We start from the raw sequence: 24,160 nt of genomic DNA on the forward strand, positions 1-24,160 counted from the left end.
AACAACAACAAACAAAATGACACTAAAGAAGAGAGAGAGAAAAAAAAAAGCAGGAGGTCTCATAATTCCTGATCTCACAATGGACCACACAACAATGGTAATTAATAGAGTGTGGAACTGGTTCAATGACAGCGTATAGTGATCAGTGAACAGAATTAAGAACTTAGAAATAAATCCATCACCTATAGACAATTTGTCTTTGACAGCTGGCATGCCAGAGCAGAACTGCCCCACAGGGCTCTTCAACTGCACTCTTCATGCAAGCAGAGTGCAGGCCTTTTCTCCCAGGAATTGCTGGTAGGTTCAAACTGCCAACCTTTTCATTAGCAGCCTGAGTCTACCCAGCGATATTCCTGGATGTCAAAGTTCTGAAAGAGGAGCTCTTGAGAACTGTATGCAGCACAGCTCTATCTGACCTACATGGCATCACAGGGGTTAGGACTGACTCACTGGTTACTGGTGAAGTCTGTCTGTCCCATCTGAACTCAGAGATGATCCTCCAGTACTGAGGCAGCGGCTACTGGACCCAGTTTTCATTTCAAGCACGTGTGATCCATAGAGCTAGCCACAAAGTGTGGCCCTCAGACTAGACAGGCAAACTTTTGGTGCCTCATTGTCTCAGAACTCTTCTTCCTGGCTCAGGCTAGCTCATACTTCCTGAGTTCCCTGGATGCAGACATGGAATGTGTGTACCCCTCTAAGGTGCAGGTATATGATGTAGAACAGGGCTTCTACACCTTCACCCAGTGCTGATATGACAAAATCAAGAGTGAAGAGGCTGCTGCTGCCTTGTGACCACTGCTGGCCTTGCTCTCAGGGTGCTGAACTGGGTTTCTAGGATTGCTCGGTGTCCATGTGCACTATCTGCCTGGCTTAGCTTCCTGGGCAACGTCCTCTGAGAAGAACTTTACCATCAAGCTGGGGTGGATAACACCATGTGTAGGGCAGCCAGCCTGACTGATACTGTCTGAAATAGAAAGTGATCAAGGTGACAGGAGGAGACCTCTGCCCCCAGTACTGTTTGCAGAACACATTTGAAAATATGGCAAGTTGGGCAGTTTCCAGTATCTCCTCCTCAGGCCCTTGAAGGCCCTGGAATCTGGAAAAAGAATGTGGTCCAGAGACCCTGTCAGGCCATTACCTCGCCGATGCTGTGGAGCTGCTGGGCTACACGCCTGAGGTCCTCCTCACTGACCAGAGGGTTTAGCTGGTCCTGCACATCATACATGAACTGCTGGAGTGACATCAACTGGTTGGGCCCATTGAGTTTCCTCCAGGAAGGCAGCGTGGAAATGAGCTTCTCACACAGGTTAGTCATTGGAGGGCAGACCTGAAGCAGGAAAGACAGATTAATGATACGTACGTTGCTGAGGGGTACCTGACCGAAATCCTCCCATCCATTCTATTCTGAATGAATTATTACTTTTTTGGAGTATGTAGCTAGCTGCTGGGGCAGGGTAATTGAGAAAAGTCTTGCTTCATACAGGGTAGGAAACCGGGTTCTATCATCTCCCAGAGTCCCTCCTGTGCAGCCATATGCTGCTGGAGGGCATGTGTGTTGCTATGATGCTGAGCAGGTTTCAATGGCACTTCCAGAATAAGACAGACTAGGAAGAAAGATTAGGCAATTAACTTCCAAAATCCAGCCAATGAAGACTCAGCAAGATGGTTTTAGTTAGATATATACTACTATGCCATTCTCGTTGAACAAGCCAGGAGAAATCAAGTAAGTCAGACACAGATGACGGTCTCAGAATCCTACAGAGCAAACAGAAGGATAAAGAATCAGATAGCACACTGACAGGAAGGAAAACTGGATGAAAAGAGAGGACAAGGAGACATGGATTACAGATTCCTGTCAGCTGCCCAACCAGAGTATGGACAACTTGACATAGAGGAAGCAGTGTCCCCAGGAGAGGAGTGCAGGACAGCAGCTTCACAGAATCCAAAACGGGAGACAGAAACACAGTGCAGACAATTCCAAAGTAAAGCTAGGGGAGCAGAACATGACCCACACCCAAGGAGGGAAGACAGGAAAGGAGGCAAACAAGAGCCCTTGATCTCGATGACTAGGGCACAGACACATTCAATGTCCTTGAGATTGGGGGTGCATGCTCCTGCTTGCTGCCAAGTAGTTCCCCAGGAAGGGTATATGCAAGAAAACATCAGAAATTGCTAACACCATAGTAGAATGCTCAAACAGCTGAATCAGTGGAGGAAAGGACCAGTAAAGTAGAGGACAAATCCTTACTATCAACTTCTTTGAAAGTGTGGGGCACTAATGAGTGGAAGAATTTATGCATAGTAAGAATTCCAAGACAGGAGTTATGGGTGTTTTGGTTTTTTTTTTTTTATTTTCTTTTATGCTGGTTTACATACAAAGCTCATATACATTTTTTTCCCCCACACCAGACCTTTCCACTTTCCTTTACTAATTCCTCCCTCCACTCATGAAATTGTGCAACCCTATTTAAGCCCCATGCTCTCCACTCCTTTAATCCTCATACAAGTTTACAATAATTGTCCTATATGGTAGTTGTCTTTATGAGACTGAATTAGTTCACTTAGCATAATGCTCGCCAGTTCCTCCCCTGTTAGGTAGTAATTTACACAATAGTATTCCATCGTGTGAATGTACCATAATTTCTCAATCCATTCCATTGTGGTTGGACATTTGGGCTGTTTCCATGTTCTTTATGATGGCGAATAATGCTGCTATGAATATTGGGGTACAAGTCTCTGTGCCTCAGTTCTCATTTTCTCAGGGTATATTCCAAGCAGATGAATAGCTAGGCCATATGGAATTTCTATGTTCAGCTTTTTTGAGGAAATGCCAAACTGCCTTCCAGAGTTATACCATTTTACAACCCCCACCAACAATGTATAAGAGTTCCTATCTTGCCACATCCTCTCCAACATTTATTGCTTGCTGCCTTGATAAACTTTGCCAGTGCGACTTGGCTAACATCGTATCTCACTGTGGTTTTGATTTGCATCTCTCTTATTGCCAGTGATTTTGAGCATTTCTTCATGTGTTTGTTGGCCATCTGAATGTCCTCCTCTGTGAAACGTCTTTCCATGTCTTTTGCTCATTTTGTAATTGGATTTAAAGTCTTTTTCTTCTGGAGTCCCTGTAGGAGTCTGTAATCTCTTGTTACAAGACCCTTGTATGAGATGGTATTGCCAAATTTTTTCCCAGTCAGGAGGTTTTCTTTTTACCCTGTTGAAAAAAGTTTTTTTAATTTTAATTTAAAAATAAGTTTCTTTATAATGGTATTTATAAAATAAAATAAAACACATGAACTCACAAGTTACACAAAGGAACAGATGTGTAATAAAAACAACAACATAGACTGGCAGGCAAAAATGTAAAGAAAGACTTAAAAGAAGTGAAATATCAAATTTTGATGAGCACAGAGATTTAATTTTTTTTGTGTCTTATGAGCTTTGTGGTTTTAGGCTTTATTCTGAGGTCTGATTTTTGTGTATGGTACAACATGTGGATACAGGTAGCAGTCCAGTTTTGTTAGCACCATTTGTTGAAGAGGTTGTCATTTCCCCATAAGACAGGTTTTATTTCCTTGTTGAATATCAGTTGACCGTAGATAGATAGGTTCATTTCGGGGTTCTCAATTCTGTTCCACTGGTCTACATGACTGTTATTATACCAGTACCATGCTGTTTTGGTTAGTACTGCTGTGTAGTAGGTTTTGAGGTCAGGAAGTGCTATGCCTCCCACTTCATTTTTCCCATTGTTTTTTCAGAATTACTTTGTTTATTCAGAGTCTTTTTCCTCTCCATATAAACTTAATGATTTCCACTTTGATCTTGAGAAATCAATTTGATATTTGTATTGGGATTGCATTGAACATGTAGATTGATTTTGGTAGTATTGTCATTTCCATAATATGGAGTCTTCTCCTATCCATGAACCGAGAGACAAACCAACAGGTTTTCAGAGACAGTAAATCACAAAGGATTTACCCATCTTTTTCCCTCAGAAAAGCTAGTTGACTCAAACCATGTGCCTTTGAGTTGGCAGCACAGTTCCTTGCCAGTAGGCCACCAGAAGATTATCCAAAAAAGACTGGAGCACATCAGCAGAGAACTGCCAGAAGTCCAGGCTGGGTTTAGAAGGGGTTGTGGTACTAGGGATACTGTAGCCGATGTTAGATGGATCTTAGCTGAAAGCAGGGAATACCAGAAGAATGTCTATCTGTGTTTCATTGTTTATGCAAAGGTGATTGACTGTGTGGATCATAACAAACTGTGGCTGACACAGAAGAATGGAAATCCCAGAACACTTGATCGTTCTAATGCGAAACCTATACTTGGACCAAGAGGCAGTCATCAGAACAGAGCAGGGAAACACAGCATGGTTCAAAATTGGAAAAGGTGTACGCCAGGGATGTGTCCTATCTCCATACCTTTTCAACCTGTATGCAGAACAGATTATCCGAGAGGCTGGGCTCTATGAGGAGAAGTGTGGAGTCAGGATTGCTGGAAGATCTATTAACAATCTGTGTTATGCAGATGACACAACCCTGCTTGCTGAAACTGAGGAGGACCTGAAGCGCTTGCTGCAGAGGGTCAAGGACTGCTGCCTTCAGTATGGATTGAGGCTCAATGTCAAGAAGACAAAGATTCTCACCACTGGACCAACTGGCAGCATCAGAATGGATGGTGAAGAGATTGAGATTGTTAACAACTTTAGTCTGCTTAGCTCCACGGTCAACACTCTTGGCACCAGTAGCCAGGAAATAAAAAAAACGTATTGTGATGGGAAAGTCTGCTGTTAGGGACCTCTCCAAAGTACTGAAGAGCAATGGTGTCACTCTGGAGACTAAGGTGCGCCTGATACAAGCTACGGTCTTTGCAATCACTTGTTATGCATCAGAGAGTTGGACAATGACTAGGAAGAAGGAGAATTGATGCCTTTGACCTGTGGTGCTGGAGAAGAGTATTTAATGTACCATGGGCTGCCAAGAAAACAAACAGATTCATCTTGGAGAGGATTAAACCGGGCTGCTACTTGGAGGCAAGGATTCTGGGCCTTCTTCTGACATACTTTGGACATGTTGTAAGGAGGGACAGGTCCTTGGAGAGGGACATCATGCTTGGGAGGGTGAAGGGACAGCACAGGAGGGGAAGACTCTCTATGAGGTGGATTGATTCAGTGACTGGGGTTATCGGGATGCGTGGGTCAGAGGCAGCGCGATTAGCACAGGATAGAGCAGGGTTTAGGGCTGTTGTACATAGGGTCGCTATGAGTCGCAAGTGACTTGACGGCGCATAACAACAACATCCATGAACAGAGCCCATTTTCCCATTTCTTTTGGTCTTTTACTGTGTCTTGCAGAAACATTCTGTAGTTTTCCTTGTACAGGTCTTTTGTATCTTTAGTTTCACTCTCAAGTATCTTCGTTTGTGGTTGGCTACTATAAATGGTAATGCCTTCTTGGTTTCCTTCTCTGAGTTCTCTTTGTTACTGTGGAGGAATCCCCTGCTTTTTTGATATTGAACTTGTATCCTGCCACTCTGCTAAACTGATCTACTAGCTCTAACAGGTTTTTTATTGAGTCCTTAGGGTTTTCTGTGTTCATTATTATATCATCTGCATAGAGTGACAGTTTAACCATCTCTCTGCTGATCAGGATGCCTCTTGTTGTACTGCCCTAGCAAGCACTTCCAGTAAAATACTGAATAGCAGTGATGACAGTGGATATCCTTGTTTGGTCTCTGTTTGCAAAGAAAATGCTTTTAATCTTTCTTTATTCAGAATGATAAGTGGCTCTTGGTTTTGCATATATAATTTTGACTACATTGAGGAAATCCCTTCTATTCCAATTTTGTTGAGTGTCTTAATCAGAAAGAGGTGCTGCATTTTGTCAAATGCCTTTTCTGAATCAACTGCTAGGATCATATGGTTCTTGTTATTTTTTTGTTAATTTGGTGAATTATGCTGATTCTTTTTCTTATGTTGAAGCATTCTTGCTTACCTGTTATGAATCCCACCTGGTCATGATGAATTATTTATATTTTATGTGCTTTTGGATTCTATTGGCTAGGGTTTTGTTAAAGATTTTTGCATCTATGTTCATGAGAGATACTGGTCTGTATTTTTTTGGGGGGGTAATATCTTTGCTTGGTTTTGGTATCAAGATTATGCTTGCTTCATAGAATGTATCTGAGTGTTCCTTCTCTTTCCTGTATTTTGAAATAAGTAGAATTGGTGATAAATCTTCTCTGAATGTTGGCAGAATTCAGCTGTGAAGCCATGTGGTCCAGGACTTTTTTTGTGATGGGTCTATTCAAGTGTTCTACATCTGACTGTGTCAACCTGGGTAGTGCATGAGTTTTAAGGAATTTGTCCATTTCCTCTAGATTTTCAAATTTATCTGAGTACAGCTTTTCATAATACTCAAATATTATAGCTTTAATTTCCTCTGGTTCTGTTGTGATGCCACCTTTATAATTTCTTAATTGAATTATTTATGTCTTCTCCTTTTTTCTTTTAAGCTTGCCAATGGTTTGTTAATTTTTATTTATTTATTTTTTTGGTCAATTTTATTGATCCTTTTGAAACATCAGCTCCTGGCCTTAATGATGATTTCAACTGTTTTTCTGTTTTCTATCTCATTGATTTCAGCTCTTATCCTTATAATTTCCTTTCTTTTTGAGGCTGTTGGGTAGACTGTTGTTTTTTCTATTTGATGAAGATATTGAGTGAAATAATTTATTTTGCTTATATCTTTTTAATGTGTTTGCCTATTGCTATGAGCTGGCCCCTTAGCTGCATCTCAGAGGTTTTAATACATTCTATTTTTATTATCATTTGTTTCAAGGAACTTTATTTCATTTTTTATTCTGTAACACAATTGTGTTCTAGCTTCCACGTTGATGGCTTAATAAGCTTTATCCTCTTGTAGTTAATTTCTAGTTTTATGGCATTGTGGTCTGAGAAGATACTTTGTATTATTTCAATATTTTTAAATTTTTGAGGCTTGATTTGTGTCCTAATATGTGATCAATTCTGTAGAATGTACCATTGGTACAATGACTCTGTATACTCCCTTCATTCTTCTTCTTCTAATGCTTCTCAAATCATTCAGTATTCTGCCCATAGCAACTTGATGTTGTTCTTTAGTTCCTTCAGCTTAAGAAATGCCAAGCAAGTTTGGCCCTTTTGATTTTCTGACTCCAGTTCCTAGCACATTTCATTATAATACTCTGTTTTCCCGAGCAGCCCTTTGAAATCTTCTATTCAGCTTAACTTTTGTGTTTCTTCCCTTTGTGTTGGCTTCTGGAACAAGACTCATGTCCAGGTTACCTATAGGAAAGGGAGCAATAAGGGAGCAAACTCATGAGTTATAAAGGAAAGGACTTTGGAGGTGTTGCTTACAGGTGCACTGGAGGAGGATATGGAGGAAAGTGGCTTAGATAAAGTTCCTTATACAAACATTCTTCTAGGTGGTATAGTTCTAGTCTGTGTGTTGCTGTATAGAGGTAATTTGTGGTTGCTGTGATGCTAAACACGGTGACAACTGATGTGCCAAATGTGATAATGGTTACCCATGGTGTTTGGTGGAGTTTCCCCATTAAAAACAAGCTTGGAAGTGAACAGTGTTCAGGTCTTTTGTTCATAGGGATGCTATGAGTTGTCTATGACTCGATGGCACTTAACAGCAACAATAACAACACAGAGAGAGCTACGTTGGCCTAGTGGACAGAAAGTTATGCTACCAAGCCCAAAGTGGGTGATTTTAATCTGTGGCCCTCAGACATGGCTTAAATTGTCTTCTTCCTTCTTTGTAAAGACCTTCAGCATTTTCATGGACGATATTCTTAGTATCTTCCCATAGCTCATCTGTCTTAGTTCATTAGTGTTCAAGGCCACAAACCTCTCACTGAATTGGTTTTTAAATTCAGGGGGCATAGACTCAAGATCAAATTTTGATTCCTGTGGATATTATTTAACCTTCTTTAGTTTTAATTTGAACTTGCATATGAGTAGTTGATGGTCTGTTCCATAATCAGCATCTGGCCTAGTTTTTACTGCTCATATTGAACTTTTCCAATGTTCCCTTCCACAGATGTAATCAATTTATTTCCTGTACATCCATCAGTTGAAATCCATGTGTATATCCTGTGTTTATGTTTCTTATAAAAGGTATTTTCAATGAATATATAATTGATTGTGCAGAATTCTATCATTCTATTCTCAGCCTTATAGACTGACTGCAAAACAACAACAACAAAAACCCACCCCAAAACACAAACCAAAAATGTCTTAGAGAAAGTGCAACCAGGGTGTTCCTTAGAGGCAACAATGGCATAACTTTATCTCACATACTTTGGCTATGTTGTTAGAAGAGGCCAAAACTTGGAAACGGATATCAGACTTGGAAAGGTAGAGGGTCAGTATATGAGAGGAGGATCATCAACAAGATGGATGGACACAGTTGTTGGAACAATGTGTTAAAGTATATCAGAGATGATGAGGATGTCACAGGATAGGGCAGGGTTCAGACCTGTTCATAAGGTTTCTATGAGTCATAGTTGACTTGATATCACCGCAACAACAATAACAACTAGAAGCTAAGAGCCAGGTAAGATTTCCACTACAGGCAGTCCTGATTAGGCATGCCTGAACTGGGAGAAAAGAAATTTTTCTCCTTCAAAGCCACCCACTTGTGGTATATGCCTTATCCCACAAAACTAAGACACAGGGAAAGTTAAGACACAGACCAGACTAGGAGGGAAGTCCCCAAAAGACCCAACCCTCTGAGTCACTCAGTGGTCTGGTGAGGGTGAGGTTCAAGTCTTCTCCCAACTTACAGTAACAATCTGGCTCCGAATTTCCTGCAGATGGTTTCGAAGTACCTTCATGTCCTTAGATCCCGAAGCTCCAGCATCCAGGACAAAGAGCTTGTTTGAAACATGAAGATCATTCCCAAACCTGTGAGGAACAGCAAAGGTTTCATGAAAGGAAAAAGGCTGTTAGGGGCCCATGGACGCAGGGGCAGTTGTGGTGACTTGAGCTAATCTTCAGTCTGCTGTTCTGTGAACTCCGCGCAGTGACGGTGTGTGCAGCAAGCCTTGAGGATATTGCTTTACTCAGAGCTGTCCAAATAGGCACCTTGGTTTCTGCAGGGTCATAGATACCTGGGGAGGAGACTTCAGCTTCTGTGATAGAAGGGCATCAGGCTGAAAGCGCTCTTCCTGTAAATCTGAGAAATGTCAACAGACTCTGACTCTCAGTGACTCTGTTGGACAGATACCTGCCTGAGAGGGTTTCCAAGGGCTGTAATCTCTATGGAAGCATACTGCCTCGTTTCCTCCTGCAGAGTGCTGGTGGATTCAGCTGTGCACTCTGTCATTTCTTGTCCTAACACCGCGAGTCAGTTTGAGCGAGCCTGACAAGTTTCCTCTATACCACTCATTCTAGTCATTCCAACTTAAAACAAGTTGGTTGTGAACCCCTAAGAGAGCTTCAGGCCCCAATAATTGGCCCAAAATTTTGAGAAATACTGATAAATATTAAAGGGAGAGCAACAAGTAAACTAAAAGCCCAAATAAAAGAAGTTTCTCTGGTAGCAGTGACAGGAGGAAAGAAGTTAGAAGACGGGTGTTTTACCAAGTGACCTTTACCTTTATAGGCTCAGTCAGGGACATCCACTGCTCTGATAAAGTAAAAATGCAATAAAACAGCCCTTTCATCCTTTCTCAGGTTCATACTTGTGATTTCTCATATTTTCACACCAATGATGTGCACACTGGGTTGGAGACCAAGGTCATGCCTTACCTGTTCCTAACTTCTTTAAGCAATGAGGTATCTTTGTCATAACCAAATTCACCTCCAGCTGGACGGGGTACATTCATGATGTCAGCATGAGTGGCCACCAGGACAACTCGCAGTGGGTTCTTCAGCTTACCACCAAAGGCTGGAAGGCAGAGACAGCCTGAATGAGGAGCCAGCCCTTAATTGGCTGCCTCTCCTCCCAGGTTGACGGGAACCTCTGTGCCCAGGCCAAGGCGGGGGGGGTGTCTCCTCCCAGACCAAGGGGGCTTCTCCTCCAAGTCCAAGGGGAGACTCTTTTTCTTCAAGGCCAAGGGGGTGCCTCTCCTCCCAGGCTGGAGCCCCCCTGGGTCAGCTGCTGCCTCCAGAAGACATGGAGTTTGCACACTGAGTGCATGTCTGCTAATGGGAGTGGTTTGCTCCTAAGTTGCTGCCACTGAAACTAAACCTCCGAAGCTTGAATATCAAGGAAGTTTGCTCAGCAGTGACTAGAAGCAGATCACAAGACAGAAGGCAGCTGCTTCCAGATCTTCTGCAAGCAGTCCCATTTGCCCTGTGGGGGCAGAAGTGGCTAGTGACAGGAACACCTTTTACAAAAGCGAAGACAGAGCTGAACACAGTGGCACCTTAAGAAGGGTTCAGCAGTGGAGCCTATAGCCAGTTTCACATTTACAGGAGAGGAGAGAAAGCTGGTGCGCATGGCAGTATACCAAGGGGAACTAAGCTCACTGCGTTTCATTCTCTAGATGCCTTTATGGAAAAGCATAATTTGCTAAGTATAACTCATCAGGGAATCACACAAGACTGCTTGTATGAAAAGACGAAATTTATCCCATGTTACCTTGTCCTCTAAGAAATTTATGATAACTTAATAAATATGATCATTTGTCCCAAACATCTATTTTTATTCTCTTCCTGATGGATTTGGAGGATGAGAAGAATGGCATTTTTTAAATAATCAATGACATTAACTGTGCTCCTTTTAAGTAGAGAGGCGTGTGTGAGTGTGTGTGACTGTCACTCCAGGTGGCCTCAAAAACAACGGAGCACAGCGATGTCCTATTCCTGTGCCATCATTGTGATGTATCATAGATCAGATTACTGTGACTCTGAGGGTGTTCAAAGGCTGAGTTATGGAAGTAGATTACCAAGCCTTTTTTTCTAATACATTTTAGTTTGGAAGCTTCCCTGGAACTTGCTCAGCATCAAGTAACATGCAAGAATCAGAGATAGAAGGGACTGACTGTGCACGAAGTGCTGTGGCTAGAAACCAAACTTAGGTCTCCTGCATGAAAGCTGAAAATCAAGGGTCACAATTATTAAAGAACACATTCTGTTTACACTCAATGGACCACAGCTCTTAAGGCTTAGAGAGAAACTGCTTTCCAGGGATTGCTCAGAACTGGGCCTCAGACACAGGAAAGAAATGAACAGTGAGTCTCAGAAGATTGCATGAAATGAAATCAGAAAGTCTGCTGGGAGGAGGAATGTACAAAAACAAGCAACTATGAGTGCAAGCCCACATTTGTGCGGGGTAGGGGTGGCAGGCCGTGAGGCAAGGTGGAGGAGCACAGTAGCCGGATGGCCAGCCTCCTCAGCTCACCTATGGCCTCTTCCACAGGCACCAGGCTCTTCAGAAAGCTCAACCAGAAAATCACTTGGTTCAGCTGTATCTCATAGGGCTCCTCCAGACTGAAAACCACAACGTGGATCGAGGTGGGATCATTGGCAGCAAAATAATCGTAACAGCAGAAATACACAGGATTCCCAGAAAACTCCCACACGCTGAAATCACCGATGCCTGCAGAGGAGATATACACTCAAGTTGAGCATGGAGCAGCACCAGGTTCTGATCAAACTGGTCTCAGAACCTTGGGGCTGCATCGCTCGTCCGTACACCCACCCACATGACTGTCTGTTCCGACTTGTGGCAACCCCTTGTGGTTCAGAGGAAAACTGAGCTCTATAGGGCATTCCTAACTGCACTCTCTACCAAGGCCAACAGCCTTCCCTCTGGGACACTCTGGTGGGCTCAAAGCACTGCTTCAGTTATCAGCTGAGTGTAAACCACATGCATGACCAGGGACATGGACTTGTGTCTATCTCCACATCCATATCTTTTTCTACTGCAATCCATTTTCTTAAAATGTGATCTTGTCACAGTTCTGTGGTCCTGCTGCAAGCCAGCCTGCTTCTCACTTCGACTAGATGCACTCTCTGACCCTGTCAGGCCTCACACAACTCTAGACCACCATGTGCCATCCTGATCTCCCCAAGGCCAGAGACCCAACAAGTAGGATGCCCTCTGGCCTGCACAATAATTCAAGTCCTAGAAGTTTACACACCCCAGATCCCCATATTCTGCTTCCCCTCATCAGCTCTCTCATACAATCCCAACTATGCCTCAGGATCACCTTGATGGCATCTAACAAGACTTGGAGCTCTGGGGGTATACTCGGTAGGAGTGGCCTTCTGCAACCAAAAGTGCATAGATGGAACTCATAATGAGAGAGAGGTGTGGCAATACACCTCCTTGAAGGCAGCACTATGAGCTCGCATAGAATTGACAGCAGTCGTTTGTTGGTGCCTGCATCTTTGCAATCCCTGGGTGGTGTTGGTTGTTGTTAGGTGTCAAGTCAACTACAAAGGATAGTGACCCTATGAACAACAGATCTGAACCTTGTCATATTCTCACAATCTCTGAAACACTCGAACCCACTACTGCAGTCATTGTGTCCATCCATCTCACTGAGGGAGGGTCTTCCTCTTTTACACTGATCGCCCACCTTTCCCAGCATGATATCCTTTCCTGAGGACTAGCCTCTCCTAACACTTGACTGAAACATTGATTCTGGTGTGCTGGAAGACAGACCTAGTGACCTGCTCCTGAAAGTCAGCCAGGAAGAACCATAGGCACATATGGGTCACCATGAGTCCATGTGGACACAGTGGGACATGTGGGGAGACAGTAGTGCTCAGGGTTCCTAGCTATGAGTATGAGCCAGTACATCTCCTGGACAGGTTCTGTTCTGCTTGATGCAGGGAGGAACGCACAACCTGGTGGAAGAAACCTGGTCTCTCCATTGTCGTGGATGGCCTGGGGTTTGCACAACACAAGTGCTGCCCAGAGTCACGTACCATTCAAGTAGGCATTCTGGATGTCAATGGCCTTAGTGGACTGGTCATCAGCTGAGCTGTGTGAGTGGTGTGGTGGGGCCACGAACACTCCCAGCACACCCTTGGTGAGGCCTGGCTCGAACATCATGCTGCGGCTCCGCACACTCACGTTCTCACAGCCGGGACACAGGTTGTTGATGCTCACGGAGACTGCAGGTAGAGAGAGGGGTCACATGCTGAACTGGCCAGAAACCACCTCCCACCTGGCCCAGCCCCCCAACCCACAGTGGGCAGCTCTGCCACCTCACGGGTATCTATCTGATCTTTACTTGACCCGCCCATGCCTCTTCTCTGCCCTGCTCTCTGTCAACGACTGATCCCTCCAGGCAGTTTCTAGGCATCCTTGCCTTGGTTTTTGGTTGGGGTTAGCCAACGGGAAGTACTGGAAAGGTAGGGGGGGGAGGAAAGTTTACCCCCCACCCCCCCTGCTCAGTTCCTGCCTCAGTGCTGGTAACCCCGTCCCTGACCTTCCACTGTCCACAATCAGTTGGTGCACTGTGGTCACTTGTATGCTGGGGGCTGTGACGCCTGAAGCTGAGCCACTTTAGTATCTTAAATACATGCATGGGGACAGTTCTTCCTTTGGGCCTTCCACACTCAGACAGACTAGCCAGAGAGGCCTGTGAACTACTAAAACAGTGAGTCTGTGGCAATCTTACAGGACAAAGTGAACACTTGGACATGCTTGCTCTGAGCATGGTATGGAGTGAGTGCTTGATCACCAGCCAGCAAGAGTGACCCCAGTGGACTAGCTCTGTCATCCTGCAGGTCTCCAGGGACAGGCTGACTGGACAGCAGCACCAATGGTATGGCCCCACTCCCTCTTCCTGCCTTGTCTGCAGCCTCCATATTCTCAGCAGCACCATGTCCTCTTGTTCTTATACTGAGATGAGTGACAGGGCGACCACTCCCCACAGTCCTGGTGAAGTCCTCACCTCTGCACCTGAGAGTGCTGTGACTCTCGTCAGAAGCAGAGTTTTCCTTTTATTCCATTAATGATCTCACATTAGTACAGGAGATTCCTAAACCCAATCATTTCAGAGCAGCATTTAATAAGAAGAGAAGAAACACAGACACCATGTGAAAAACCGGTTACAAACAAAGGATACCACGGTCTGTATAGCCAGAAAGTGGGAGAGAGGATGTAGTGGTCTGACACTCTGATTTGGACTTCTAAACGTCATAATTGTGAGAAAGCAACTTCTTGTTTTTTGAAGCCACACACTAGTGGTACCATTTGCTGGAGCAGTGCTGGGACCCGAAAGTGGAAGGAGGTGGCTCCCTGCTGGTGCTTCCCAGCTCCAGTGTGTGCCTGTGGGCTGTGTCCACCACGCCATGTGATGGCCTTTCCTGAGTCTCCCATCAAATCCTGCTAGGACTCGGCTGGCAGAGTTCTGATTTCTGTGCACAAGACGAAGAGGTCAGAGAACAAAACAACCCTGAGACGCACTGTTGGGTGTTGTTAGGTAGGACTCATGTGAACGACATATATGAACAGTGTGCCATCCTCATCATATCTGACATCATCAAATTCATTGCTGCTGTCACTGTGTCAGTTCATCTTGTAATGGTCTTCTTCTCTTTTTCTGACTCTTCCTTTCCCAAGCACGAAGTCCCTCTCCAAGAAACAATCCCACCTAAGATGCCCAAAGTAGATGAGACAAAGCTTTGTCATCTTTGCCTTCAAGGAATGTTCTGGTTGTACTTTCTCTGAGACATTTTTGTTCTTTTGGCGGTCTATGGGATATTCAGTTTCTTCTCAACTCCACTGCTCAAAGGCATCGAGTCTTTATGAATTTTGTTCTTGGTCCAGCTCTTAACTGCATGGTTGATTGAAAGGGTCATGGTCTGAATCAGTTGCACTTTAGTCCTCAAAGTGACATCACTGCTCTTTATGATTTTGGATAAGTCTCTGACAACTGACTGTCCCAATGCATCACATCAAAACCCCCTTGATGTGCTCGCTTTGGCAGTACATATACTAAAACTCCCTTGATGTCTTATGACTGCTCCAGTAACAAGGTTTAATTTGTGGTACTAAATGTCTTTAGCATCTTTTTAATGCTCTAACCTTTCCATTTAATAAATAAAGAGTGGGCAACAATAGATTATTATGTTTTCTTAAATTGTGGCTGAATACATTGATTTTTACTTATGGGAAGTGCTAACTATCATAAATAAACTGAAGCCTCTCTTCATAGCTTGTGTCAGAATGGCTTGACTATAATGCCATGATGCAATCACCCAGGATGTGATCTGATGGGATCAGAGGATGAGGGTGGTCTACAGCAGTGAGCCTGAGATCACAGTGCTAACCAACAAAAGGACATTTCTCTCACATCTTATCCTTGCAAGCAGGAGGTAGGATTTCAGTAACACCAAGAAAAGAGAGCCAGGAATGGACCCAGGGCAAGACCCCAGAGCTGATGTTGGAGAAAGCCCTCCACAAGGGCAGATGCTCTGAATTCAGCCTTCTAGACTGCTAAACTTGGAGGACATGTATTTTTGTTTAAGAGATCATTTGTGGCCTCTGTAACACTAGCACTAGACAACTAGGACAACAATTATATTCACAGCTACATTTTCATATTAATGAATTTTATTAGGGACCAGAGACTGTCCTGTTTTTATGGACTGACCTGAGACCTCTTAAAGCATGTGGAGGAATCCTGACCTCTGTACTTATCAATGTCATCCTTTCTTGTTCATCTGAATTAGAGGACATATGAGTAGGGTGAGTTCTAAATCTAATCATATTAGACCCAGAGACACAGGGAAAGAAGAGGAAAGTGGACAGAGGGAACAAGACATCTACTAAGACTGCCACCACTTCTGTCACCAGGATGGATCGGCCTTTAGAACCATGTCCTAGATCTGGACTGTGAGGCTCTTCAGCTGTGAGGACGCAGCACGTGTTCTGAAAGCTAGGCATTTGTGGTGTGTGTGCTACCATGCACTGGGGAGCTGAGCCACGCACAGCTGGAGTTTAGTAAGCATCTGTGTGGGAATGTGTCCCACTAGTTGGTGGCACCAAGCAGTGCCTCTGAGCCACTCGTGACAGACGCTACAAGGTGTGGGGGAAATGAGCACTTCTAGGTAATCTGGCTTTGAAAATGGTTGTCCCAACACAGAATTTTAAAAATTAATGTTAAAAAACATCATTAAAAAATTGATGACTAGGTTCATGGATATAAGAAAATATTAAGAGGACCAGGAAGTCTGGATCATAAGGTCCAGGTAGGTAAAAGAAAAGAAAAAATGGCAATGTTCTGGAGAAGAGTTATTTTAAAACAGATATATAGCACATAGATGAGATCTAGTGTACTCAAGTATGAGCCAAAGGGTTATGGTTCACATCCACTCAGAGGTTCTTTAGGACATAGCCCCAGCAATTGCTCTCATAATGATTACAGCCTAGAAATTCAATGGAGTAGTTGTATTCTGACATGGAGCTGCTAAGATTGAAAACTAAGTATGTGTGTACTCTGATTATCAACAAACAGAAAAATGCAGAGAAGCAATATGACTCAACCTTCAATGTAACATGGACAAATGGGCCAACAAAAGACAGCAATAATTTTATGATATGTAAGCAAAGCAAAAAAAAAAGTTTGTCATTTGTACTATTTTCAGCTTATAATTTAGTAACATTAGTTACATTCATCATTAGTTATATTATCATCATCATTGCTGTTAGGTGTCATCAAGTCAACTATGCCTCAGAGACCCTAAATAACAGATATTTTTGAACCTTGCCCTATCCTGTCCCATGTTCACAATCTCTTATATGCTGTAGCCCATTGTGATAGTCACTGTGCCAATCCATCTAGCTGAGTGTCTTCTCTGTTACTGATCCTGACCTTTCCTAGCATTATGATTCTCTCCAGGGCTTGTTATTTCTGAAAATATGCCCAAAGTAGATGAGTTTCACCGTCCTGAACACTAACGAACATTCTGGTTGCAGTTCCTTCAAGACAGATTTGTTTGTTTTTCATGAATCTTTGGTGTATAATCAATATTCTTCATCAATACCTTCTTTAAAGGTGTTGACTTTTCTTCCATAATCCTTATTCATGGTTCAACTTTCAGTTACACAGGAAACAACTGGAAATACTATGGCTAGGATCAGGTGCACCTTAGTCTTTAACTGGACATCCTTGTTCTTAAGTACTTTGGAATAGTCCTGAACAGCAGATTTTCTCAATGCAACATGTTTTGTTATTTCTTGATTGTGTTTCCATGGGTGTTGACTTCAAGTAAATGGAAACTGTTGACAACTTCAATCTTCTGTCCATCTACCATGATGTTGTCTACTGGTTCAGTGGTGAGGTTGTCTGTTTTCTAGGTGTTAAGACATAATGCATATTGAAGCTGAAGTCTTTGATCCTCTGCAGTAAGTTCTTCAAATCCTCTTCACTTTCTGCAAGCAAGACTGGTCTTGTCATCTGCATAACACAGGTTGTTGATGAGTTTTCCTCCAATCTTGATGTCACATTCTTCTTCATATAGTCAAGCTTCTTGAATGATTCGCTCAGCATACACACTGAATTGGTATGAAGAAAGGATACAACCTTGATGTACACTTTTCCTGATTTTTAAAACACACTATCAGTGTTCTTTTGTATGTTAATTTATGTTTATGTTTATCTTAATGTACGTTTATGTTTTTCATGAACACAATTAAATGTTCTGTGAGTCCCATTATTCTCAATGTTAATAATACTTTGTTATTATACACACAGTCAAATGCCTCTATCAATAAAACACACATATTCATCTTTCTGGTACTCTCTGCTTTCAGTTAAGATCCATCTGACATCAGCAATGATATTCCTTGTGTCAAAGCTGTTTTTGAATAATCTTAAGCAAGTTTCACTTCCATTATTTCATGTGACAATAATGATAATATCTTATAATTTCCACATTCTGTTGGATCACCATTTTGGGAATAGAAACAAAGAGCAGTTGGCCAGGTAGCTGTCCTCCAGATTTGTTGACAGAGACCAGTGAGGACATCCAGGGCTGCAGCTCTTTCCTGAAACACCTCAACTGGTATTCCATCAAATCTTGGGCTCTTGTTTCTGACAGAGCTTTCAGTGCAGCTTGGACTTCTGCCTTCATTACTATAGGATTCTTAATCATATAGTTCCTGAAATAGTTCAGTGTGGGCCATTTTTTCTGTATAGTGACTGTGTGTATGCCTTCCACCTTCTTTTAGTGTTTCTTGCATCATTCAAGATCTTGCTCAACTCAAAAGTTTTGCAACTCAAAGTTTGAATCTTTTGTTGAGTTCTTTCAGCTTGGGGAATGCCAAGCATGTTCTTCCCTTTTGATTTTCTAACTCCAGATCCTTGCACATTGCACTCCAATACTTTGCTGTGTCTTCTCGAGTTGCCTCTTAAAAATCTTCTGTTCAGCTCTCTTTTCTCAGTAGTCTTTCCATTTGTTTTGGTTTCTTTTCATTCCAGTTCAAGTTTTAGAATCTCTTCTGACATGCACTTTAGTCTTTTATTTCTTCTCTATCTTTGTAATGACTTTTTGCTTTCATTTATGGGTGACATCTTTGATGTCATTACACAACGCTTCAGTCATTAATGTTCTGTGTCAAATCTATTAAGACGGTTTTTAAATTTAGGTAGGATACACACAAGGTCATATTTTGGTTCTTGCAGACTTGTTGTCATGTTCTTTAATTTCAGTTTGAACTTGCATATGAGTAGTTGATGGTCTGTTCCACAGTCGGCCCCCAGCCTACTGCTGACTGCTGACATTGAGCTTCTCCAATATGTCTTTCCACAGATGTAGTCAATTTGATGCCTGTGTAGTGCATCAAGTGAAGTCATTATGTATAGCCACTGTTTATGCTTTTAAAAAATAGTATTTGCAATGTAACAGTCCTTGTACAAAACTCTATCATATGATCTCATTTCTGTCATCAACGCTACATTTTCCAACTACCAATCTTACTTCTTTGTTTTCAAATTTTGCTTTCCAGTCATCAATTATTATTAATGTAATTGGACTGCATGTTCGATCAATTTCTGAATGCAAAAAGTGACAGAAATCATCAAGTTTCTTCATCCTTGGCTTTTGTGATTGGTACAGATATTTGAATTACAGTTCTATTAACAAGGCTTATGCATATGTGTGTGTGTATATATATATGTATAGTCACTATGAGTCACAAACGACTCAATGGCACATAACAACAACATCACTCACTGCACTGTACTTCAGGACGGATTTTGAAATGCTCTTTTTACTGATGAATGCTACACTATTTTCCTTCAATTTGTCATTTCTGGCATAGACAACCATGTGAATGTCTAATTCAAAATGTTCAACACCACATCTAGTATCATTAATTATTTCTAAAATCCTTCTGTCTCTTCTTTGAGCAATGCTTCCCTAACTCCAACCTTTGGTAACTACCAATGACCAGAGCTTATTCTAGTTGTCTCATGTAATCGGGACCATGCAGTATCTGCTCCTTTGTCATTGACCTGTTTTATGCAGTAAAATAAATGTGTTTCACTGTCATTCATGTCAAGAGTATCAAAACTTCATTTCTCTTTATGACTGAACAGCAAGTCCACCACTTCATGCTCACCCATTCTCTGTGGAGGGCTATGTGGTACCACCCACCTTCTGGGTGTGGGGGGCAGTGCAGCAGTGGCAGGGTAGTATGGCATTCCTGGGAGTGCCTACAGCAGTGCTGACAGCTGACCCTTAGGGCTGCCATGTGATCTGTGCTCTGCATGAGGACTCTCCTACCTTCAACGAAACAGGACTTAGCTCTGCAGTTTAAGTGTAAAATGTTTATCACTTACATCTGTGCCCTGGTTCCAGTGAAGCCCTTTCTTTGCAATTGCTGAGGTCAACTGCAGACACTGGCCAAAGGGGACTGTGACACAGGGCCAGCAGCAGGCCTAGATACTCCTGCAGGCAGCTGCCCCATTTCCTACCTGCTGGCTTGGAGGCCAAGGGTGATGGGGGGAACCTGGTGGAGTTGGTGGAAGACAGCCTGGGCCGCCGCCTCCGGAAGAAGCCCCGCAGCAGTCCGCACTTGAGGGACTCCACAAGAGTGGTCTTCCCAGACCCCGAGTGGCCAAACAGCTTGAGTTTGATTCTTGGCTGGAAATTCTGTGTGGGTCGGAGCTGCTGGATGAAGAGGCTTCGGTGAGCATCCTGCAACCAGAATAAAAGCAGTCTGTTACTTAGGAAAAGCAGTTCCCATGTGGTGAGCTGGTTCTTGCACTTGAATACTGACTGAAAAGACAGAAGTTTAAGTCCACTGGAAGGGTGTCTCCTGGAAGCCATCTGAAAGATGGCCATTGATAATCCCCGGACGTGGGTCTACTCTGACACATGAGGGCGCCACAGGTTACACTAGCTCAGCTCCAGCTAGTGGGGGGGCCACCGGTGGAGAGGCTAAGTACAGGAAATTGCCCTTCATCCACCCCCAACCACTACTGAATCCTTCCTGGTTTGCCATCTTCATCCATGTAGCTGACACATTTTGTTCTTTCTTCACTACATTTTGAAAAATTGAAGTAAAATTTACATAATCTCAAACTCATCATTTTAATGTGCACAACTGACAGACAACTGTCAAACTTACTACCATCTTCTTGCCCAGTACCCAGGAAAGGCCCAATGTCCCTCTGGAAGGACACCTTCTGGTCACAGGCCACAGGCCATATAGATCACAGTGCTTTCTAGAAGGAATTCCAGGGGCATTTGACACACAATGAAGAGCAGGGTTCCAGCTTACAAATGAAAGGGGCTCAGGCTGGCTGAAGCACCTACTCTCTCCTGGCACAGAGGAGGAGGTGCTGGAGGTAATCTAAAGGATATGGTGTGAATCTCATAGCAGCTAAACAGAGGAAGATGAGGCTTACAGCTGTGGAAACGTTGTGGACAGCCCTCTATCCTACATGACCATGACAGGGTTCTTCCATGCGGGCTCGTCCTACTCACATGGGTCACTGCCCTACAATCAAGAAGAAGGGCCATACTGAGGAACAACGTGCTGTGGAGAAGTCCCTGCCATTTTGTTCCTTCTCAGACCTGACCGTGGAGGGTGAAAGGAATCAGGAGTCTCCCTATCAGGCTAACCACCCATTCACTGATCCACTCACTCACTCAGGAACGAATGAGAACAGGAAGACCCTTAACAAAGGGTGAAAGAATGGATGAATATAAACTAGGATACAAGGGCTTTCATATTGTGTGTTTGCAAGAGGCTTCCTGAGTCCCAGAAGCCTGCTCCAAGGTCTCCAGAGTGGATCCATATGTCATGACCCATCTGGTCCCCTAACTCATTCTGAGCCCCCTATCCCAGCTCCACCAAATGACAAGAATGCATGCATCCTGACCTACTATCCTCTCACTCTGTGCCTTCCAATCTAGCTCTGCCAAATGATAAGGATCTCATTGATTTGTTCTGCACCTCCCCTGCTTTAGCTCCATGGAACAACAGACCCCATCACCAGCTCCATGGAACAAGGATCCAGGTATCCCAGCCCACCCAGCCCATGCTCCTATTCTGGGCCATTCCTTCCCCCAGCTCTGCTGGAGGACAAGAATCCAGGCATCCCAGTCCTCCTGGCCCACACTCGCATTCAGGGCCACCCCTGCCTTAGCTTTGCAGAAGGACCAGCATCTGTTTGGAATTGTCCACATATCTCTTACCTGCACCCCATCCAGGACAAAACCCGCTGGGCTTTTTTGCTTCCTCATAGCTAGTAACACCTGTCTTATCTGTCATCTCCTCCAGTACTTTCTCTACCCGGGTGGATGAGGTCCTCTCTTCCTGCCTCCCTGCAATGCCCACGGACATGACCCCATGGAAAATGCTTAAGCGGTGGCTTCATATGACATATTCAAGTTGACATGAGCCTCACTTAAAAACAGAGGGGATTGGTTTGTTTGTTTAGTTGTTGTTTTTAACAAATATACCAAAAGGAAGTAGCTGACACAGAAGAATTTCATGAAACAATATACGATCAAGAACCAATGATGATGAGGGGGGAATTTCAAGCTGCTCTTAAGGAACTGGTAATAAAACAAGGCCCCAGGAATTCATGGCATAGCAGCAGACATAGTTCAACAAACAGATGCAGCCCTTCCCAGATTGTGCCAAGAAATTTGGAGGACAAGCACTTCGCCAATTGAGAGATCCATATTAATTCCCATTCTAAAAATGATGACCCAACAAAGTGTGGAAATTATCAAACAATATCACATGCAAGCAAGATCCTTCTGGAAATTATCTAAATATGACTTAACAGCACATCAACAGAGAACTGCAAGACTGGGTTTAAAAGAATCCACTGCACAAGGGGCATCATAGCCAATGTTAGATGGATCTTGGCTAAAACCAGAGAGCACCAGAGGAATGTCTATCTGTGTTTCATTGACTATGCAGAGGCATTTGACTGTGTGGATCACAACAACTTGTGACTAACCTTGAGAAGAATAAGAATTCTAGAATACTTAATTGTGCTTATGCAAAACCTATACTTGGACCTAGAAGCAGTCCTCATAACAGAGCAAGGAAACACTGAATGGTCCAAAATCATGAAACATGTATGCCAGTAATACATCCTAGCTCCATACCACACACACACACACACACCCAACACGTATGGAACAGACCACATGGGAGGCTGGACTTTATGAAGAGGCATGTGGCATCAGGATTGGAGAAGACTCATCAAAAACCTACATTACGCAGATGATACAACCTTGAATGCTGAAAATGAGGAGGAGAATCTGAGGCATTTGCTGCAGAAGGTCAAGGACTGCAGACTTCAACATGGATTGAAGCTCAATATTAAGGGAACAAAGATTCTTATCACTGGACCAACTAGCAGCATCATGATAGACCATGAAGAGCCTGAGACTGCTAATAACTTCAGTTTGCTTAGCTCCACACTCAACACTTTTGGTACCAGCAGCCAGGAAATCAAAAGATGACATTGAGAAAATCTGCTGTCAGAGACCTCTCCAGAGTACTGAGGAGCAACAATGTCAGTCTAGAGACTAAGGTTTGCCTGATCTAGGCTATGGACGTTGCAATTATTTGCTATACAACAGAAAGCTGGACAGTGACTAAGGATGATAAAGGAAGAATTGATGCCTTTGAGTTGTAGTGTGGGAGAAGGATATTGAATTACCATGGAATGATAAGAAAACAAATAGGTCTGTCCTGGAAAGGATGAAACCAGGCTGCCCTTTGAAGACAAGGATTTTTTTTTTTAATTATTATTAAATTTTATTAGTTTTAATGAACATTTACAGAGATTTTGGGTTTGAAGACAAGGATTTTGAAGCTCTGTCTCACTTACTTTGGGCTTGTTACCAGGATGGACCAGTCCTTGGAGAGGGACATCATGCTTGGAAGCGTGGAGGAACAACACAAGAGAGGAAGACCTTGGATGAGATGAGTTGACTCAATGACTGGGGCTAAGGGTAGGTGTGTCAGAGACAGTGAAATCTGCTCAAGATAGATAGAGCAGGGTTCAGACTTAATGTATATTGGGTTGCTAGGAGTTGTAAGCGACTCAACGGCACATAACCACCATGTATGTTTAAAAAAGTATTTTTAACTTATATGTAAAGTTTTCAACCCCAAAGACAAAGAAAGATTTGGTTTATAAAGATACTAATAATAAAATCTTCAAGAAGACTTACACCAGGACACTGGACACCACATGGCTGCAAGGAGCTGCCCCACAAATCCATGCAGTGTCTTGTTTTGTGTGTCTCTGGCTTCTGCTTCTGCAAAAGTTCAGCCTCACCACTTTTCCACAGCTCACTTGAGGGGAAAATCTTTTCCTGCTTTGCCCCTCACAGGTTCTGGCTTCAAAGGCTTTAGTGTAATTCTGAATTATGTCACTATCTCTTCTAGGCTGGGAGACTGTCCCATGCCAGCACATGATGAACACCTGAAGGTGGGGCCACAGCACAGTGGGCTTCCTTCCGTAACTTAAGGAAGCAAATATCAGGACTGTCTTTCCGCCACTCTCTGTCTGGAAGCATTGCAGAAATCTACTGGTACTCTTAGCAACATGCAAGCCCCCAATGACAGACAGGGCTGTGCTGGCATGCTCTGCCCAAAATGAAACCTGAGCCTCCATGTGGAGGGCGAGAATCCTGTCCTGCTCAACAAACAGGTGC

The 24,160-nt window shown here is 43.3% G+C and overlaps 1 protein-coding gene across 2 annotated transcripts in view; it reads right to left on the reverse strand.

Annotated features, from left to right (window-relative positions):
- Positions 1-24,160, reverse strand: part of DAPK1 (death-associated protein kinase 1) — a 265,295-nt gene that overhangs the window by 7,185 nt on the left and 233,950 nt on the right. The window contains exons 19-24 of one of the 2 annotated variants that reach the window (XM_006898873.1): positions 19,942-20,164; positions 12,938-13,126; positions 11,403-11,600; positions 9,806-9,944; positions 8,839-8,959; positions 1,142-1,330 (exon numbers count right to left, since the gene is read on the reverse strand). In XM_006898873.1, the coding sequence (XP_006898935.1) occupies positions 1,142-1,330; positions 8,839-8,959; positions 9,806-9,944; positions 11,403-11,600; positions 12,938-13,126; positions 19,942-20,164 (1,059 nt within the window). The remainder of the gene's footprint in view (positions 1-1,141; positions 1,331-8,838; positions 8,960-9,805; positions 9,945-11,402; positions 11,601-12,937; positions 13,127-19,941; positions 20,165-24,160) is intronic. The other variant, XM_006898874.1, reaches the window with a different exon arrangement.

Source organism: Elephantulus edwardii, unplaced genomic scaffold (genome assembly GCF_000299155.1).
Source record: "Elephantulus edwardii isolate Elephantulus edwardi_28Jun2011 unplaced genomic scaffold, EleEdw1.0 scaffold00238, whole genome shotgun sequence".
NCBI classification, from domain to species: Eukaryota; Metazoa; Chordata; class Mammalia; order Macroscelidea; family Macroscelididae; genus Elephantulus; species Elephantulus edwardii.